We start from the raw sequence: 20,000 nt of genomic DNA, 5'->3' as shown, positions 1-20,000 counted from the left end.
CACAAGCGAAAAACAACTCACAAAAGAAAGGAAACACCTGTGACAAAATAACGGAAAGGCACCGGGTTTTTGTTTTTGTTTCAAGTGTTATAAAGTTCGACAAGAAATGAGCGAATTCAACACAAATATAATCGTCTAACTCTCGAGGTTAACCATTCTTTCTGCAAAGTAAAAAATTCAGTCTCCTAGACGAGTTTATTTATCACCATGTAAATCCATCGTTTTGGAAATAGAAGCTGCTTTATTGTTCATCTGCGTCACAAATTCTTGCCCGATTTTGAGTTTTTTGGGTCTCCAATCATGTTGAAATTCATGCACGCGCTGCGGGCCTATTGCTGTCAAAGACAACGAAAAGCCTGAACCAACAGTCTCGTACCCAGATCTCACCATTTCCACGAGCCTAACGTCGACGACTCCACTCTCAAATCCTCTCAAATACAAAGAAAGTTCTCTTTTCCACTTTTAAAACGCCAGGAAATGCATGGCATTCTTGGTTCAATTTGGCCAAAAATGGCCGTACCTTTTCTCCGGAAGGTTAAAGATGAAACTTTGTTGGTGAACTGTCTCTATTGCGTTGGATTTTTGGTAAGATTTAATATAGGACCGGAAGCTGTTGATCGACCGGCCGGTGTTGTTCGAAGAAGAGGGCTGAATTTTGTGCTTGAGCAATTTCCTCGTTTATTAACAGGACTTGTTTGCTGTTAGCTGCCTGCTGCCATTGCTTACACATAGGGCTAGGGAGTTAGGTGCGTCACCTGCTGTTGTTGGATTAATAGGTAAGCGATTATGATCACTTAGCTGACCGGCATTTAATTTATGTGCACCTGTTTGGAGGTACTGGAGGAAAAAGGGGAGGGGGGAGGTGTGGGGTAATGTATGGCCATAGTGTGTTACCCCCGACATCAATGAACATAGCAATATGGCTAACAATTATGGTAATAACAATTGTTGATCTATGTTCAATTTATATGATGATCCCCCTCACTATCCCCGACCCACACAAAAATGAGAGGATACCCATACATGTAGGGTGTTCCTTGTTTGAGATTAAAAATTCACTGAACTATCACATGTTTGAGTCACGTGCCAAAGCAAGTAAAAATGATATTTTAGAATAAAATAGATGTTAATGCTGGTAAGCAAATACCGGGGAGATCCTGGAAAGGAGTGACTTCCCATCACGTGACTACCTTATTTGGCTCTCTCATTCTTCCCGCCATATGAGCCCTCTCGGCTCGAAATTTTCCAAAGTTCAACTCGTTCAGTTTTTCTCTCAGCATTTTATCCCTCCCTCCCTCCCCGTTTTTTGCTTTCTGGTCCCTGTGTATCTTGCTCACGAGCATACTGTAACCTAGTTAATAGTTCTCTTTAATAAACTATGGGCGGGGAATTGCTGCCTGCGGTACCCCTTCAGCCTTGTGCTGAAGCCCCGTTAGGGAGGGGGCATATCGTTACTCTGCTGGACTGGGTTAACTTGGCCCCAGGACATTATGCCAGCAACTATGCCCGCCTTGCAATACAGGCATGAGGCACCCCCTCGGCTAGTTGCCGAGGCCCCTCATCCGGTGGTCCATACCGGCGGTGGGTATTATCCGAGCCTTGCCAGTACATTCCCTGCCCCTCGTTTACGCCCAAGTTGTGTGTATTGTCTTTTATTGCGCACCTAAGCATTAACAACAATGGAAAAACATCTTTTTTTTGTTTGTAGATTGCTTGCTGTCCCTTTATTATTAAATTTGTAACTTGAGCTGTGTGCTTTTAGAGTCAGTGGTGTTTTTCTATGTTATCCTCCCTTAGCAGTTTCTCTTGATTGCCTGTCGTGGCCAAATATGATTGACTAATCTAGTGGGTGGCAAGGGACTGCTAGCTAGGTTTTGTAGCAAATGGGGCCATGTTGAATACCAATAATTCAAGTAATATTTCATAAATGAGTGTGAATGTTTCATCGGGGTTTCCAAACACAAGAAAACTGATGAAGGCACGAGGCCAAAGGTTGAGTGCTTTTATTGTTTTTGAGTGTTTACAAACCCTGATTAAACACGAAACCAGAGTTTATGAATTAGCTTCTCAAAAGGGCCTAATTTGTTAATAATAAACACAAAAACAGGAAGACCACCTAAATAGGCAGTTTTTGTTTTCTTTTGTTTCATTATTGCATGTGCATAGTTGTTAGTCAGTGTTAAGTGAAAGGTGTTGTGTTTTTTCACAACTTCGGCTTTTTAATTAAAAGCAGTCACACTTTGCATTGGCATCCTCATTTGCAATTTTGAGAAATGGAAGAAGCAGCTATGGAAAACTAAACTTTAACTAACCGAAAAGTTAAATTCCTGAATGTTCTTGAATTGCAATGTAAATGTTAAATGATGAAATGATATATGAAATGGATCATATATGAACTGCGGGTACGAAATCAAGTGAAGCTATGATCCTTGCAGTTATGAACGCAATTTTTGCAATTGCGTAAAGAAGCCTGAAAAATTCAGGACTGTGACCTTGCGCTACCGGTGGGAGGATCATAGCTTCACTTGTAAATGTTAATGTTAACTGCAAAGAATGATTACTGTAAATCCTGGAAGTTAATAAACATTTGTTCAAGTACTGCATTGTTTGGAAATTGATATCCTAACATGTGTGTTTGGATATCTAATCACGCATGTTTGGATTTGTTCTTTACCGGGTATCAAGGGGCATTCATGTGCATGACCCTAATGAGGCCACACAATTGGTTTAATTACCTCATGCGTTATTATAAATGAGTTTGAGAACCTGATACCCAGACCCAATTCTATAATCTATTGTATTGAAAATACAATGAGATGCTAAGAAACTGTAAATTTTAGGTTCTATATTATTGGCTGTTATTAATGGAGTAAAATTATCTGGCATTAGAGTAGAATCTATCAAGTCTCACTCCCAGGGGTCAGTGGGTTAAGACCCTTTAAATAGGAGGCTTGGAGCTGTTGTTTGTAGATTTAGCCTACAAATATAAATGTGTGTGCAATGCAATCACTTGCCTCATAAGAGTGCTTCTTACAGATTTTATTTTAATGCCAGATGATTTTCCTCTAATGCCAGACAATTATTTACTCTAACATGATTTTACTCATGTACTCATCAATAGGAAACCCCTTAGGAGTGCTCAAAATTTACAAAAAGTACAGGTTGTCCCTGTTTCAAAAGTCAGGCAACCAAGCCTGTGAATAAGGTTGCCCATTAGGAAACCCCCTACGATTAACTGCACTCCTTGTTGAGATGCAATCACATGGCGACGGAGGTTGAGTATCCCATAGTTCTTAGTGTGTGCCTGTGGTTTTTTGTGGAAGTCTGGGTATAAGTTCTCCATCATTTACATGTTTGTGATAATAAAATTTATTGTCTCTTGCATTTTCCTATCTGACAACGTCCTGTAAAAGCCACAGATATTCAAAACATGGGAAAATGCTCAGCTGTGGCAACTTTGTTATAATTTATAACTTCACACTCCTATTGGACATTTACAATAGAAAGGCAACAAGTATTAAAGTTGGGTGCTGCTTCTGATAAATTCATTTTCCATTTTTGGTTGGGTTGCCCTTTTTTTCCCTGGGGAAACCAGGTATTAAATTCTACCAAAAGCTTGTCACCCGGTAAACTTTCTGGTTGTCTGGGATGACCGCTAATTTTGAGCACTGCCTTAGGTGTGAAAGTGTTGCAAGTCCTTTACTTCTACTTATTGGTCCATATTAAAGGCAAAATTAATATGATGACAGTCCATTAACAATAAAATCTTGACAACAAATTACTGTCCAAGTTTTACTTTCCTTTCTGTGGTCAACCTCATTCCCATGATGTACATGTATCTTCTTCCCACCCCTTGAAGCCAGATACATGTAGATGAGACCCATATCCGTTCTCACACTCCAGTGAGTAGAAAGAAGGGAGACCCTGTGAACAAAGTTGCTTTGTGGCTTATGCCTTAGGCCCACACTCATTTGATTATCTTTTATCCCCCATCAAAGCTGCAGACCCCCCTGTGCTGTCCAGGTGTATTCCTTATCTTCTAGAGACTGCGTGACCTCAAACTAACCCTGTTACCTTAAATAAATTGTCTTTTGACTTTCTACAGCAAGTAATTATAATCATTTTTAGGTTCTATATATGGAGGCCTCCAATTCTTTTCCAGTCCAATTATGGTAAGTTTTTATTTATAGACATCTTGGTGAAAAAATGACTACGAGACTTGTGTGGCTATTTCTTTGTGAAAGTGCTGCAAGTAAAGTAATGCCATCTTCATGTTTCACCATTACTTTGGTAAACAAGAACCTTACATGTAATGTATCTCTTTTATTCTTTCATGTTTTTTTTTAGGGTTTTTCCTTAATGTTACTTATAAACCTCTAGTTATCTTTTTTCTAAGAGATGAACTTCAACTTAGGTACATGTATATGTGGGTGTGACATTTCATGGCTTGTATATAGTATGGACTGAATTTGGTACTTTATCTGGTAGGGGACCTCAAGTTCTGTTATTGTTCCTTCCCTTTGGCAAATCATTAAATAGATCAATAAGAACATACTCTTTACTTTCACAATGAACCCTCCACAATATTTAAATAACTTGTCAATCAAGTCAGGGATACTGTTCTTTCCTACAGTTTGTACTGTGCTACAGTATGTTTGTTTGCTAAAATTTCAGAGCATGATGTTGGCATAATGGTTATGAGCTGAAAATCTTGCAATGAACCCACAGGTACCCCAAGCTAACAATGTAATTTGAGCATCACGATCAGTTAAAATTATAAGCGTTTGTATATGGGAATTTGCAAAGGTGTTTAGGAGTCGAAATAAAGAACATGAATCGAACAAAAATGCTTTACCTTGTCTTCTCAATACCTTATCAGTGTTTTTGTGGTGTACTTTGGCCATTTCAGCGCTATTCCAGTGGGTTGTAGGTTCGCTGTTTTCTCTTTCTATATTTTATGTATACGAATTATATATATTATGAGAGAGAAACGGTAGAACTAAAACTCCCTTGAATCACGCTGAAATGGCCAGAAATACTAAGAACATGCCATAAATAGGACAAGGAGGCAAGGTGAGAAATTCTGGTGTATTTTTATTTCTATTTTAATGCCCTAAATAATGATCGCTAAATTCCCGATACAAACCCTTAGAAAATGATTTATGTAACGCAACAACGATACTCCATGAGCTTGGGGTACCTATGATGAACCTGCTGGAAATGCAGTATCCTTGGGAAAGTTACAATATTATTATAACAGTCATGTTTCATTCTTTCAGGGCAAACTGAGTGACAACTTTGGAAGAAAAAATATTCTTTTGTTGAGTCTGTGTGGTGCAAGCATGAGTTATTTCCTAACAGCACTCCCAACAACGTTACTTTTCCTGGCACTTTGTAGGGTTCCTGCAGGTAAACTTATTGATTGGGTAGTTTACCCTGTAAAATGTGTAATTATAAATTAGTAAAGTGAAATGAAGCACAACTCTACTTGGGGGCTTTTTAGGGCTTTAATGAAACAATGATTTACAGTCGAGCTATGTCAGCGGGTGACCAATATCCAGGAGACTGGAAAGAACATCCAAATTCCTTTTTGTAGCTTCCGAGATGTGAATGGAATCTTGAAGATTTTTGCGAAAGTTGGTACAAAAAATGCATGTTGAACAATATTTCATCAAACACTTGAAATTGTTTCCAGTTTTCTAACACCGTTTATATTATAATAAAACAAAAGTTCATAGCTAACCATTTGCTACATATCCAGGAAATATCCACGGGAAATTCAGCATCTCAAGAAGAAAGTTCACACAGTTCAAATTTCAAAACTACTGGTCTTGCGTGACATAGCTCTACTTTATATCAAACAAATCTTTGACAATCCCAACTACCAGGAGGGAGGCAGATCAGTTGAGTATTTACAAGTAGCTGAGATGTTGAATGGCCGTCACTTGTAACTATTTCTGCCAGTGGTCAGAGCTGGACTTGACTGGGGACTTTTAAATTGCGGATCTGGTGCCCTAACTACTAGCTCAGCTCTCCCTGCTGGATTTTGGTTGTAACAAGGCTGCAAGTATTATTCCAAAAGTAAGAAAAATTCCAATAGAAGTTATTTATTTTTTAACAGGGATTTTCAAGCACAGTCAAAGTGTGGCAAAGACATATCTTGCTGACATATCATCTCCAGTAGATCGTTCTAAAGTATTTGGTAACTTCAATGCAATCTCCAATCTTGGCTTTGTGGTTGGTCCATTGATTGGAGGACATCTCGCCATGACATCTAATGGTTTCTCTAAAGTAGCTATGTTGACTGGTTCTATTTTTATGGTCAACTTTTTCTTTGTCTGGTTTTGCGTGAAACCAGTTGAGGACTCAAAAGGACAGTCTTATCCAACTGAAAGCCTGAGGTCAAGGCAAGAAGTAGCAAGTGATGGCAGTGAAGAGACACTAAATAACACAAATGCTGAAATGCTCAATCAACTAATACACAAGAAAGTGGATCAAGAGGAAGTTGAAGAAAAAGTAAACACAGAAGCCAAAAGCAACCCCCATACCACTGTTCCCTGCGAGGCTTCTCGTGCAAGTGTTCTAGATATGCTAGTCATTCGCTTTGTTATGGGATTTTCTATGTTAGTTTTCCGCAGCAATTTCATGTCCCTGCTAGAGTTCAATTTCAATACCAATCCAAAGACAAATGGGTACATAATGTCATATAATGGTTTAGTGAGTGGTTTATCTGGGCTGCTTATAGGGTCAATAGGAAACTTCTACAGTCACAGTGATTCAAAAATGCTACTTCACTTCTCATGCATTCTTACATTTTCAATTTTAGGCATAACATTTTCTCCCAACGTTTTCTTTGTCACAGCCTTTATCTTCCCTCTTGCAGTTTCAAGTTCAGTGTGTCGGGTCTGTGTGACTAATATAATGTTCTCTCGATCGCGGGAAGATCAAAAAGGGTTAGTACTTGGGGTAGGAAACTCATTGCTGGCATTTGCACGCATGATCTCCCCTGCATTAGGTGGGATTCTTCAGGAATTTAGTGCTTTTGCACCTGGTTGTACTGGTGCTATGATTGCTGCGGTGGGTGTGTTGATGATCATCATACTCTCACCCTCAGATAGGAATGAACTGAGGAAAAAAAGGGATTGACAATAATTTATACCTTCTGTTGGGGTCATTCCATGAAATGCAGTAAAGGGTATTCCCTTTTAAGAAAATCATTATTTATTCACTTTCATGATTTACAAAAATGATTACAGTCTGGAGTTTTTAGAGAGGAGACCCTACAAGGAAACCACCATAATTATGAGAGAGGTTTCACAAATTTATGTACATATTGTATAATTATTCTGCCTTCCAACTTTAAGTATTAAATCAAACTCTTGAAAACAAGGACTCAAGGAATTCTATTCAAAAAATAAATTCCACAGCATTTACATCTTTAGTTTCGTAGGTCATCTTTGACAGAATGAACTAGGAGTGTACACTTTGATGTATCCATCCCAGGCGCAGTCTAAAAGCTAAATTTGCATAAGCAAAATGAAAAAAAAAGTTATCAATAGTTTATTTTTTAAAATTTAAACATATTTGACATTGCTTGTTGCCCCAAAAGCACCGAGGCTTATTAAGGGGGATCAAAATAATGTTAACATTAGGCTGGCCACCAGCAATGGAATACTGGGCAAAAAGGGCTTTTTTCAGTCCTTTTGTGAAATCATTCTGAATTCTCATGGAATTTACCGCACTAACTTTAATAGGGTTATTGCTGTCTTGGTATTTACACCTGCAAATAGCTACAATAGTTCTCTGGGGATAAGAATACAAACTGCAGACCCCATATCACAACCCTTATCCATAAAAATTATCTGGCTTTAGGTAGAGGAAGCCAAACAACGTGTTGTAAAGAAAAGGGCACACAGTCTGATCCAGAAAACCCTGGTGTGATTTAATTCTTTAACCTATTGACTCCTGGGAGTGAGACTTATAATATTATAATATAATGTAATGTAATGTAATGCAATATAATTATTTGGCAATCTTACAGAAATGTACAATGGAATTAAAAATTAAGAAAATTTGTCAGATTTTACTCCGTCTAACTGCAGATGATTTTACTCGTCAACTGACAGTGTCCTAGGACGTCTGAGGGGTCAATGGGTTAACCAGTCAATAACTGCCCGCCATGAATTTTCCAAGTGCACACATAAAGAAAAAGTATTTTTCTGTTTTCCTCTTTGAATGAGTCATTCCATTAAGTGTGAATTATTGCGCACAATTTGTGCAACTTTTACTGAATTAAAACAACTAGCACTCAAGCTGACACTGAAGTATTGCATCTGTCAGGGATTAGGTTTTAGGATGTGATGATACAATGACAGCAATAATCAAATGAAAAAGTAAGAAAAGAAAGGGATTATTTTCTTACTTACAGTGTAAGGGAAAAGAGGCCTTAAAAGTTAAAAGTTGGTATTTAAAATAAAATTTTTATGGTTCAAACTATACCCATGGTTCAAACTGGTTGAGTTTCAAATTAACCCAGAGCTTGCAATGAAAGCACCTTGCACTCACTTGTCCAGGCAGATGAAGATTGAAATCCAAACCAACAACAAATTCTGTATGGTGTTCAATACTCTCCAAAGGATGAGGACTATTTCTATAGTCCCAAGTTCGCACTGTGAAGTCATATGAACATGAGGCCAGTTGTGATCGGTTATGAGGAGAACACTGACAAAAAAATATAAAAATTAATACATACAAGAAAGGTACTTGATTAGTACCTACCCCAATTTAACGGTTATCTGAACATTACACATTGACATGGATGTCATAATCAGGGGTGGAAGCGGAATTGTTATAATGAATTCAGTAAAATAAAAGATAAGGAATATGGAATACTTAGCATTTAAAACTTCGGAATAAATAATTTTATGGTTTCTGTTAAAGAATAACAAATACAGAAAAAAGAATTTTGAACACATTTTCAATTATAGTGAATAATAAATAAAAAACTTGGAAAAAATGGAATAATCTCGGGAGATGGTAGCAGCTTCTTAGGGTACAGTAGCCCTGGGTTAATTAATGAAAATTGTCTGAAAGAAGATTTTGAAATGGTTGGACAATCTGGTAAATGTCAATTACACCTTGAATTTTTGTAATTATGCCAACCCTATGGATCAATACCTTGACTCGTCTTACAGCATACTGATGTCCTTCAAGATCGATCACCGGAGCCACTGTGTTACGCAAATCCCAACCCCTAAAAACACAACATTTCTTTGAATTCAGGAAAACAGCCATTGCAAAGTACACTGTAAAGGAGGTGTTCAAAGTGAGGGAAATTTGTCCTCTATTAGGTGGGAATAATGTCTGCATCTGGAATTGTGATTATTCTAGAAATCTATCTGGAAGTTCTTTGATAAGCCAACAGAAAAAATTAAAACAGGGCCAGCCTAAGGGCAGAGACCCACCAAATGCAATAATAAACCATACCTAATATGTGTATCCACAGAGCCTGTAAATACCAGGTTCTGTAACAAAAAATTGACATCATTGGTTTGTGGGCATGTGCTATTTGAATCATCATGTTCCTTTCTCCTTGTGCCAGTAGGTGCATAAAGCACTCATTGAATAGTTGCTTAAATAGTTTTAAAATAAATTTTACAAGACTGGATTTAAGGTAATTTGAAAAATGATCAATATGGTATAAAGAATAATGATTAGTGTACATGTGGACTGAAGTGATTAAAATGTTAATTTTGGATGACTTTTTGGCTAATTCTCATGAATTCTGTGTTTTTTTTGTGTTTTTTCATTATTTTTCTCAAAAGCCTTTTTCAGCCACCCATCCAGTCAAGCTGACCATTAATTTGTAGGCAGTCAGATGAACAAAACCACAGACACTGGTGCCTCCTGACTAATGTAAAGATCCTTGTCAGTGTTGAAACCATGATCTCCTTAGCCTGCGAACGCGGACGTATTTGCGGCGGTCATTTCTCTCCCGGGGAAGAGAAACGACCGCCGAAAATATGTCTGCGTTCGCAGGCTATGATGTCCTGAACTTAAGTACAAAGCCCAGTTCCAATGGAGCCCATTACCTCATTACTACATGTATCTCAACATGCCTGCCCAATGAATCATGAGTACCGTATTAGTATTAGAAAGGCATGTGTAGTGTAGGTGTACTTACAGAATCATATCTTGCCCAGTCACAAGTAAGTACCTCTCCATTATGGGCTCTGATGGTCTGTTGAGCATGAGGTGGGGCAGAAATGTCCCAGATTTTGAGAGTATTGTCTCCTGAGCATTTAACAATGCAACAGTGCAGAGAATTAAAAGTACTTTATGGAAAACTAATTGACATTTTTTGAACATTCACATGCATAGAAATAATAACACTTTATGACCTGGGGAATACATGTGTTATTTTCAATCAATTCAGCTTTACCATCAAAATTATCATCAAGAGATACCCTTAAGGAAATCTGTTCTTCGATCAGATTATTAGTATTTACTTTAAGCTTAATAAGTTCTTTTTCTCCTATTTGTGCATATTAGTTTAACCCATTGACTCCTGAGGGTTCCCCACTGATGAGTAAAATTGTCTGGCGTTAGACAGAGTACAATACTAAGTCTGGCCGGTTTAGACCAGTTTAGGCCTCAAAGGGTTAATTAATTAACTGAATTGAAGTGAAACAATACAGTGCAGCCCCCAAGATGAAGGAAAATGTGTGTATAATTTTTGATCCATGTCTTGAAAACCTGAGAACACCAGCCACATGGATTAAAGACAACATGCAGTATTACAACGCATAAACATTTACCAGAAGCTGAAGCAAATGTCCCTGGAATGTGAGGAGACCATACAGCACTGTACACTACATGTTGATGATCACAAAATGATGATAAAGACTGAAAAGCACTTGGATCCCACTGGAATAATGATTATAACACTTCATTAATGCACACATTTTACAACACAATTTACAGTATTTAACATATTTAATCATGCTACAAATAAAATGTGCATTTGAAAAAAATAAACAATATTGAGCTGTTTATAACAGAAATACATGTAGGTTGCTATTGTACCAAAAAATTTTAAATTAATAATGTTGCAATATGAAAAGTATCACACAGATATATATACTGTAACTTACCAATTTTATGCTATGATCCCATGATGCACTTAGAAATTGATCCACTTGCCGGCTACAACTCCAATCAACTCCGTATACCTGTGTATCGACATACCCAACCAAAACGTGTCATCAAACCACAACTATACTGAACAAAATATGTAATGATTTTAAAATAATACTACATGTAATTCTTACCTCTGCTGTATGTTCTTTAAAGACCTTTATTGGTCCCTGTATTCATAAAAGACCTGAAGTTAACTTGTATTTAAAGACTTGCAAGACGTCAGCAGACAACAGTGAGATATAGACGTTTACAAAAGTTAATGTACGTGTAAAGACTTGAATTTAGCATGCCCATGATGTGTTACCTTTGGGTTTTTTAGATCCCACATCTGAAGAGAGCCATCACCACTAGCTGTTACACAGAAATCTTGATTGTTTTCACTCCATGAGCAATCAAAAAGACCCTCGACCCACTCCCACCTGGCAAGGGTAAGCCCAAAATTAGACTTGAATTATGATCTAATTAATTAAATGGAAAAAAACTAGTCAAGAAAAGATAACTGGAAAGGATTTAATGAACAATTTCATGTCCGAGGGTGCCCCCATTCATTGATGAGTAAAATTGTGTGGTATCAGACAGAGTAAATTAAATCTATACCTGTAAGTGTCATTCTTGGGCGGGAAAGGGTTAAGGAAAAAGGAGTTAGTCAAGAGCAATCTTGAGTGGATGAGGGAGCTAAATGTAGCTTACCTTCCTATCACCTTCATACCATTTGCAATGACATCCAAAATGAAAAGGGTTCCTTGGCCTAAGGACATTGAGATCAACATGATGTTATCATGATGATGAGACATTAAATTACAAGAGGAAGAAGGCTGATTGATGACTTAACTTGATGACTGACTATTTTGTTTCATGTTTCTGTGGTTATGATTGACAGTATTTAAATTATTCTTTATTTTACTCATTTTAATTATTTTCTTAGCATGATGAGCAACCTTTGCCAAGTGTGGATGTAGAAGGAAGAGGGAAGAGGAAAGATCAGAATAGATAGTAAAGAGCCCTTGCCATTATTTGTCGCATTGCACCTCCTTGTGCATGTGACTAAATCTCCCTCCTAAACAAAATTAATCTCCTCTCAAACTTCCACATTAGTCTTTGTTAATTTCTTCAATTTTGTTTTGTTTTTTTTCAGTTTAGGAGGGTTATTGTGACAGAACCTTTACAGTTTTATGACCAAAAGCAGAACTAACACTTCCACGAAAACACTTGTTATGATCCTTTGTGGTGATACTAATTATAGTAAAGTAATTGTAGAGTCTCCAATATCCATGAAAGGGTGTCAATTTTTTAAATACATTAGTCTTCAGAGTAAGTCTTGAATAATGTGAAAATGTCCCTTCAAATTACAATGCTTGTCAAGTATGTATTGGGATCGAGTCCCAATCAATCATCACTCACTCCTACTTGTCAAGTCATTCCTACCACTCCTCATGACAATGATGGATTGGAGGAATGGGGTATTCAGTGATTCCAACCCTCCTGTTCTGGCTGGAAACCTCGCTTTTGGCAAATATTTCTGGCCTCCCAGTTTCGCTTAATATTCTTCCGCTTCTTTAAAACTCATCCTAGCCAAAGAAAGACAATGTTTTCTTTGTGAAACCAGTCTTTTTTGACCAAATCTCTATCCATTTTTAATCATTTAAATTGTGCTACAATCCCCATGAAAGAAACTGCAGTATTGTTATCAAAAAATGTGATAGGGACCAATAGGCCTTGGCTTTCACTGTCTGTCACTATTATCTATTGACCGTGTTCTCAAAATGTAGGAAACGGCATCTTTGAGGCAAATTACGTAGTAAACTTTTTCCTGGGGAAGCATGTCCCGAACCCCCCTAGAGGCTCACACCTGTGGTGCTTGTGGGCATGGCTACGCCAGACTGGGCTGCTCCTAAAACCTTAGTCAGGGTTAGAATTTCTGGGTATTGTTTAAGAGTTTAAGGTGGCATAAAATTCAAAGAAAAATTGTCTTCTTTCAGCAAGGTGTCCCCACAACTTCTGATGAAGGCTCCTTTGAGAGGGGAAACATAAAGAAATACATAATAATTATTAAAGGAATAAGTAATAAATAAGTGCCTGCTATTCCATAGTGCTGTGAGGTGGCACATAGAAGCCTGTGACCAAAGTATGGAGAAAATTTGACAGCATATCCATGACGTTCACAGGTGCGAAAAGAAATGGCCATCACTACTAATAACAAAAAAGCAATAGTAGATTAAGTGTGGAAGATCAGAAAACTGAAAAAACTAAGGCATTTTATTTAAATAATCAGTTATTGCAAATATGGCAACCTGGGGTGTGGGGGGGAGGGGGGAAGCTGTGCAGTTTCCTGAAACAGGCACATGCATGAATCAAAATTATAAGATTTTCCTAAGAGGTTCTCAAGGAGAGCCCCCAAAATGTCAATCATTACATAATGCAATATTATTGTAGGGTATGTTACTCAACCATTTTTGCCTAAGGGAGATCATACTTACAGATCAAAAAGAGTATGATCTAATAATATCATCATTATTATCCCCTGGGGTACTGCAGAGAGTCCCTGGCCTCATTATTGGGGGGTGCAGATATTGCACCAGTCAGTGGCATTCCCACCACCTCCACCCCTGTCCCGCAAAAAGGTGGGACAACAATAAGGGAATGGAATCACTTTTGAACAGGAATTTGTCCCATGGGGAGGTGGATTAGACAACTTTTGACGTTGAACACAGTCCCCACCTCGGGCACAAGAGAGAGAGGCACTAGTTTTGAAAATGGTGAAGGAAAGCATACGAGAAGCTACTAAATCCAGGAATTGCACCAGCCTGTGATTGGTTGTTGGCATAGTGAGTAGGACTCTGGACTTCTGTGATAATTACATGATAAAAAATTCATATCTACTGTATTTATAAGCAGTCATCTCAAATAATGCTTTAAGCCTAAGTACCCATTTTAAACAGCGTTGATGGACAGTATTTAACCCTGAGCACTCATTTAAAAAAGGTTAGCTTTCGATAATTGTTGTGTTGGTCGATTTTAATTTTTTACCCCATGTAAGTGAAGTGAGACCTGTCCAATTTCTGGAATTTAGTTGCATGTAGCATAAGGAAGGTAAGAATTTTTTGAAGGGCTGACTTCTGAGGACATACACCTGCTGGCAAAGCAAAGCTTGCTCTCTACTTGTGAAGTAGAAATGTGGGTGAAACACCTTAGCTATGTAAAAGGAATTTCAGAAAGATGCTTGTAAAGCTTCCACTTCCACAGTACCAAGAGAAAAGTGGCTGCATACCAAGTCCAGAGACAGTACGCAGCACAGGTGTACAGAGATGCCAACCTATCGAGATCTAAAATCTGGAGATTTTTTCCTTCCGGTCTCCCCACCCCTCCCCCTCGATCAACCTACCCACTCCCCTCCCCTCCTCTCCCCCCAAAAACGCACCCACCCATCCCCCAGCAGCTCCTTCAAAATACAAGAATATTCTGCCGCCATTGTGAATTTGCGGGAAAACAGGGTACTTAGGTCAATAATTTTAATTGGTTAATCGGAGATCCAATCAAACAATCGGTTATATGGTTATGATAGCTAAAGGAAGCCATTTTGTTTAGTTCTATTAACGTGTGTTTAAAACTCAGAGATGAAGAAATGCATTAAGAAACAATGAAACGAGTTAGAAAAAATCGATTTTTTTTAAACTGTGGGATGCAATTTGAGTCTAGAATGGAGAAACGTGTGTGAAAGGTTCAGAGTCGTTTTTATCCGGGAGATTTAATGACCCGTACGGGAGACCGGAAGATTCGTTCCGTATCCGGGAGACTCCCGGATAATCTGGGAGAGTTGGCATGTATGGTCACCGTGTATTGTAATAGTTTCACTTGCAAGTTTCTGGCTCAAACATCAGTAAAAATCAAGTACATTTCAGTTATTTACTGCAGATGTTGCGATTTGTTTTTCCCATCTTATCTTACCCTGCCCTTGACCCTGCCCTTGAGGCAGGGGAATTTGAATCCATTTTTTTCCCATGCAAGGGGTGGGGAAATTGATGCTTTTTGCCAGTTTTTGCCTTGATGCTCTCCATCCTTTCTCAGGACCGGGGGGTATAAGGGGGTGGTATTCCATTGACTGGTGCATAAAAATGCGAATAAATGGCCCATAGCTCATTTGTCTTCGTATAATCATAACATAAATACCTTGACAGCATTTAAGAAATGTAAAACTAACCCAGCTAGTTCGCTTGATTTAATTCTGGGTGGCTTGACATGAAGTACTTCCCGAATTCTGGATGTAAATCGTCCTCAACTTAGCTACCAAGCCTTTTCCGAATGAGTACTCGAATACACTTACATGAAGGGGTATTTAGAGAAGATGCGTTGCAATGGACCGCAATTTTCATCTTATTTATCTATTTTATGCATATTGTGATGAGTATGTCAGATCATAAAGATTTCTTGGAGGAGCTTAAAGAACAGGCCAAGAGCGCGGAATCGCGGGCAGATGATAAAGAGACGACATACGTAGATCAGTCAGATGGAACTGTGTATGAGTGGGACCCTGAAAAAAGAGGGTGGTTTCCTAAGGTTTGAGTCAACCTGTTCTTTAAAAGCCACGTTCTTTGCCTCTTCCTTTTGAAAAATATCTATGCTAGAGTACAAAAACAAAAAAGTTTGATGGTTTTTGTAGTTTCTGGAGTTCACGTACACGCTGTCGTCTGTCATTCTAAAGCTCCCTTAATTGCAATTATGCTACTGCCAGGTTATTTCAATGATGAGATTGTAAGGACTGCTTTTGAGGCAGAACAGAAGTCCCTTTACCTGTTGTAAAGCGCTTTGATTCCATGTTACATGAAATAAAACACAAAATGAATAGGCCATTTCCGAGGTCAAGTCTGCCTCCTCTTCAAAGTGAGTCTAAGTGCCAAATTTTTGTGATGGTAATTAGTTCTACTTTACATATGAATGAAAACTAATTTTCAAAAGAAAAAAATTCGCACATGTACTCACTTTGAAGAGGAAGCAAACATGAACTCAGAAATGGCCTATTTCTTGCATTATTTTTATCATGTTATCTCCAATATTGAATTTTGACCATATAATTGGCCCCACTGGCAAAAACCATCAAGCTAAGTGGCCATGAGACGAGACTACCAATTTTCCTGATTCTTACAAATAGTATGGGTTCTTTGTGGTTGTCCTTATCTGTTAAGACCAGAAAATGACTAACCATTGCCACTTGTCAGTACGAGCGCAGGAATTTCTGGTCACTCATTTAAAAATCCTCCCAGGTCTGACCAGAGTTGAACCCAGAGCATCTTACACAATAGTTTAATTCTCTGTGGAGTGAAAACAGGTCAGGGTTTATTAATTTACAAAAGTGGCAGCACAATGGTAATATTTACTGTAAGTGGTAACTTTTAGATAGAAACCCTTTAGCTGAAAGAAATATTATCTTCTCTTCATTTCTTTTTACATATAATGCATTGATGAGGGAGAGGGTTTTACTGGAACCCCAAGCAACATGCACTGTTTTACAAGAGCGCACTAAGTGTTTTATTTGCAGTTGAAAATGAAATAAAAGATGGAAATCAATTTTGGAAGCAAAATGATAATTTTACATGGAATAAAAGCAATAAGTAATTTCATCACCCAAAAGTGAAATCAACACAAGCTTATTAAAGGAAGATAAGCGTTTGTTATGAATGACACAAATTCACATTTTTTTTTTCTGGTGAAAGGCTAATCTTTGCATATTTTTAATTGTTTAGTACTGTAAGTTCTTAAAGTAAATGCATGGACTTCTCTCACTCTCCTAGACTATAAAAGTTAAAAACGTGGGTATAAGCGGCACTCATAGATAAGCCACACCCCCAAATTTCAAGCATGATTTTGAGAAAAATCCAATGTTATGTATTTGCAGCGACCTTAAGAAGTTAATCAACTCTTATAATACCTTGTCCTTAACACTTGTTCGTCATTGTTAAAGCCCAAAGTTGAAATAAAAACAATGAAATTTGAGTGAAAATAAAGCGCAGGGAACAATATAAAACGTTTCAACCAAGTTAACTACTGGAGAGTAATGTGAAGTGCTGTTTTCTTCCCATGTAAACCATGTGAGCGTTAACCCTATCAATGGAATTGGGCCCTCACAAGGACAGAGAAACACTCTGACCAGGGTGGGAATTGAACCCACGACCTTCGGGTTAGATCACTGCCGCTCTACCGACTGAGCTACCAGGTCAGATGGGAGGAGGTCTTGGGAATTTAAGATGTCAATGTACATTTTTGCAAACGTTGGCCGTGTAGCACTTATATTTCAACAGAGTTAACTACTTATAGAGAGTAATGTGAAGTGCTGTTTTCTACCCATGTAAACTGTAAGTGCCACACAGCATAATGTAGTGATAATGTAAGTGCTACAAGGCCAACGTTTGCAAAAACGTTATCCTTCCTTGTGCTTGTACATATTCATTGCCGTGACATTGACATCTTAAATTCCCACGATCTGCTCCTGTCTGACCTTGTAGCTCAGTCGGTAGAGCAGAGGTGATCTAACCCGAAGGTCGTGGGTTCAATTCCCACCCTGGTCAGAGTTTTTCTCTGTCCTTGTGTGGGCCCAATTCCATTAGTAGGGCTAATGCTCACATGCTTTACATGGGTAGAAAACAGCACTTCACATTACTCTCCAGTAGTCAGCTCTGTTGAAATATAAATGCTACACAGCCAATGTTTGCAAAAACGTAACCCTTCCTGGTACAAAACGTTTGCTGAGTAACCAAGCAATCATTTACAGAAAGAAATCTGGACCAAGTCATGCTTGGAAAACAACATAGACATCAGCTGTGCGTGTATGTCATGTTTGTTAAGACTGTAAAGACGTATGAAAGCCATCAATAGGAGAAAGACTTGCTGCTAGACGAGAGTTTAACAGCACCACACATGTAATGAAGGGCAACAAAACAGTCGGCCATTTGCCTCGTGGGTTCTCCCATGGTATTTTCTTGCATGTGGTGGAGAGTTAGTGTTTAATTGATCGATTGAAGAATATGTTTAATCTTTATTTACTGAAGGGTTTAAGTGTTATTTGTGACCCCATAGCAGCCAGATTACTCACTTCAAAGCAATGGTCTCATATATAAGCTGCACCCACGATTTTGAGCGCAATATTTCGGGAAAAAGATGCGGCTTATACACAAGTTTTTATGGTATTCTTTGTTAAAGTTATGGGTAATCATTTGCACTTATTTCATTTTCAAGGAACTGTTGCTTTCACTGGTGTTAGTTAACCTGAATGTCAAGTGAACTATTACAATAACAGAGTGGGCTCCCATGCATTTTAAGGGTGAATTCAGTTTTATGATTGTTTGATAATGACACTTGAGATAAAACATATTCATAAAAGAGTGAGGGTAAAAACATTAATAATAATAATAATCATAATTTATTATTTTGGTTTCTAGATTAATTTAACCACAAAATTTAAAAGGCTTACTGCAGGTCATTATCCTAGCACCAAACATCAAACCTTTTTTCCTTGCCTTAAAAAAAATGTCCAGTCACCTATCAAGTTTAGTCATCTCCATAGGTTGATGATGATTTCATTGCTGCATATCAGATGAATTATGGTTTTGCAGCTGAAGGTGAAGATGAGAGTACAGATAATAAGGAAATTGCAGTACCTGTGATAGATGCGGCACAAACCACAAATAGTCAGGTATGGAGTTACAATTAAGTATTACCTTTCATGCGTTGTAAAAAAACATGATAGAATAGGCCAGAGCCTATGGAATAAGTCACTGATTAGCATTGGTAATTGCCCTGTATTTTACTCTGATTGGAATAGTAAAGGTATTGTAAAACAGGTAAAACATTTGAAAGATGGTCATAATAACTTCTTATCTCCCCTCATGCTACCAAATACCTGTAGGTACGAAATACAAATTTGCCCCCTTGAATATTGTGGGTTACTCTCAGCACTCTACCATTTATATTTATGAAAATCATATAAGCACAACTTTGTTGTGAATGACTTTGCTTAGGATACATTGTAGTTTTTCAGCTAAAATACTTACCGTGAAAAAAGCTAGCCAACTTGTATACGCTGAACCTATTAAAGGCAAAAAACAACTTCCTAAAAAATTAAAAGCCTGTTTTTTGCTGATAATTGGTGTGAAAGTGACTATTGGTTTTTTGGCCCCATTTCCTTGTAGGTACCATGCCTCAGGTCTAAGATTTGGAATATGTAATTTTGGCTTACTGGAAACAGAAAACCTGGAGTATTTTTTAAACAAATGATTCTTTGAAAATAACCTGTTAGGTTCAACTTGATGTTTTCATGTCTTAGTTGTTTGGTAAGAAAAGAAATTATTTCCATTTGTCATCCCAAGCAATTTGATGGTTAACTGCAGTGAAATTTCCATCTTTTACTTCCTGTCTGTTTTGCATTTTAAATATATGAAAGTTCATATCTTCTAACATCATTTTGTTGGTTAATTATTGGAGCAGACTGCTTAAAGTCAGTAAGTGTCAGTCAAAGAAAAATGATAAAGAGAATTTTTGTGGATCTATGGACGTCTTACTTGTGAAACAATTATAGTGAGATATCTATTTAATAGATAAAGATGTAATATTCAAATAAAGAATAATACATACAGTAAATTATTCAAAAAATGGTTTGAGAAGCAATATAATGTTTATTTGAGTCCACATGAAAGCACTCTTGTGTTCCTATGGGACTCACAAGGACTCAACAAATTGATCTGCTCCGGAACCTGAGTGTCTTTACTTTATAGCTCAGTCGGTAGAGCATTGCAGAGGTAATGGGTTCAAAT

At 37.8% G+C, this 20,000-nt stretch overlaps 3 protein-coding genes across 7 annotated transcripts in view; 2 read left to right on the top strand and 1 right to left on the bottom strand.

Annotated features, from left to right (window-relative positions):
• Positions 1–384: 384 nt before the first annotated feature.
• Positions 385–8,079, top strand: LOC138054533 (major facilitator superfamily domain-containing protein 9-like). Its single transcript, XM_068900992.1, has 5 exons — positions 385–585; positions 689–776; positions 4,129–4,172; positions 5,280–5,409; positions 6,122–8,079. The coding sequence occupies exons 1-5, from the start codon at positions 478–480 to the stop codon at positions 7,144–7,146; spliced, it is 1,395 nt and encodes a 464-aa protein (XP_068757093.1). The 5' UTR covers positions 385–477; the 3' UTR covers positions 7,147–8,079.
• LOC138054534 (peroxisomal targeting signal 2 receptor-like) lies at positions 7,204–15,489 on the bottom strand. 5 transcript variants are annotated; one of them, XM_068900995.1, is made up of 12 exons: positions 15,367–15,489; positions 13,276–13,386; positions 11,890–11,947; positions 11,504–11,618; positions 11,331–11,366; positions 11,154–11,231; positions 10,818–10,926; positions 10,184–10,293; positions 9,487–9,524; positions 9,178–9,253; positions 8,566–8,721; positions 7,204–7,517 (listed from the first exon to the last, which is right to left on the bottom strand). In XM_068900995.1, exons 2-12 carry the CDS (start codon positions 13,382–13,384, stop codon positions 7,452–7,454), a joined length of 951 nt encoding a protein of 316 aa, XP_068757096.1. In that variant the 5' UTR covers positions 13,385–13,386; positions 15,367–15,489; the 3' UTR covers positions 7,204–7,451. The 5 variants fall into 5 exon arrangements, with proteins under 5 accessions (XP_068757096.1, XP_068757095.1, XP_068757097.1 ...); XM_068900994.1 differs by having other exon boundaries at positions 13,276–13,389; positions 15,398–15,489; XM_068900996.1 differs by having other exon boundaries at positions 15,398–15,489.
• A 33-nt stretch (positions 15,490–15,522) lies between these two features.
• LOC138054510 (17S U2 SnRNP complex component HTATSF1-like) overlaps positions 15,523–20,000 on the top strand; it is a 16,529-nt gene continuing 12,051 nt past the window's right edge. Inside the window, exons 1-2 of the mRNA XM_068900962.1 lie at positions 15,523–15,753; positions 18,755–18,883. Of these exons, the coding sequence (XP_068757063.1) occupies positions 15,586–15,753; positions 18,755–18,883 (297 nt within the window). The 5' untranslated portion in view covers positions 15,523–15,585. The remainder of the gene's footprint in view (positions 15,754–18,754; positions 18,884–20,000) is intronic.

This window comes from Montipora capricornis, chromosome 6 (assembly GCF_036669925.1).
Source record: "Montipora capricornis isolate CH-2021 chromosome 6, ASM3666992v2, whole genome shotgun sequence".
Taxonomy (NCBI): domain Eukaryota; kingdom Metazoa; phylum Cnidaria; class Anthozoa; order Scleractinia; family Acroporidae; genus Montipora; species Montipora capricornis.
Note: the sequence above shows the minus strand (reverse complement) of the source record. Positions and strands in the feature narration are given on the sequence as shown.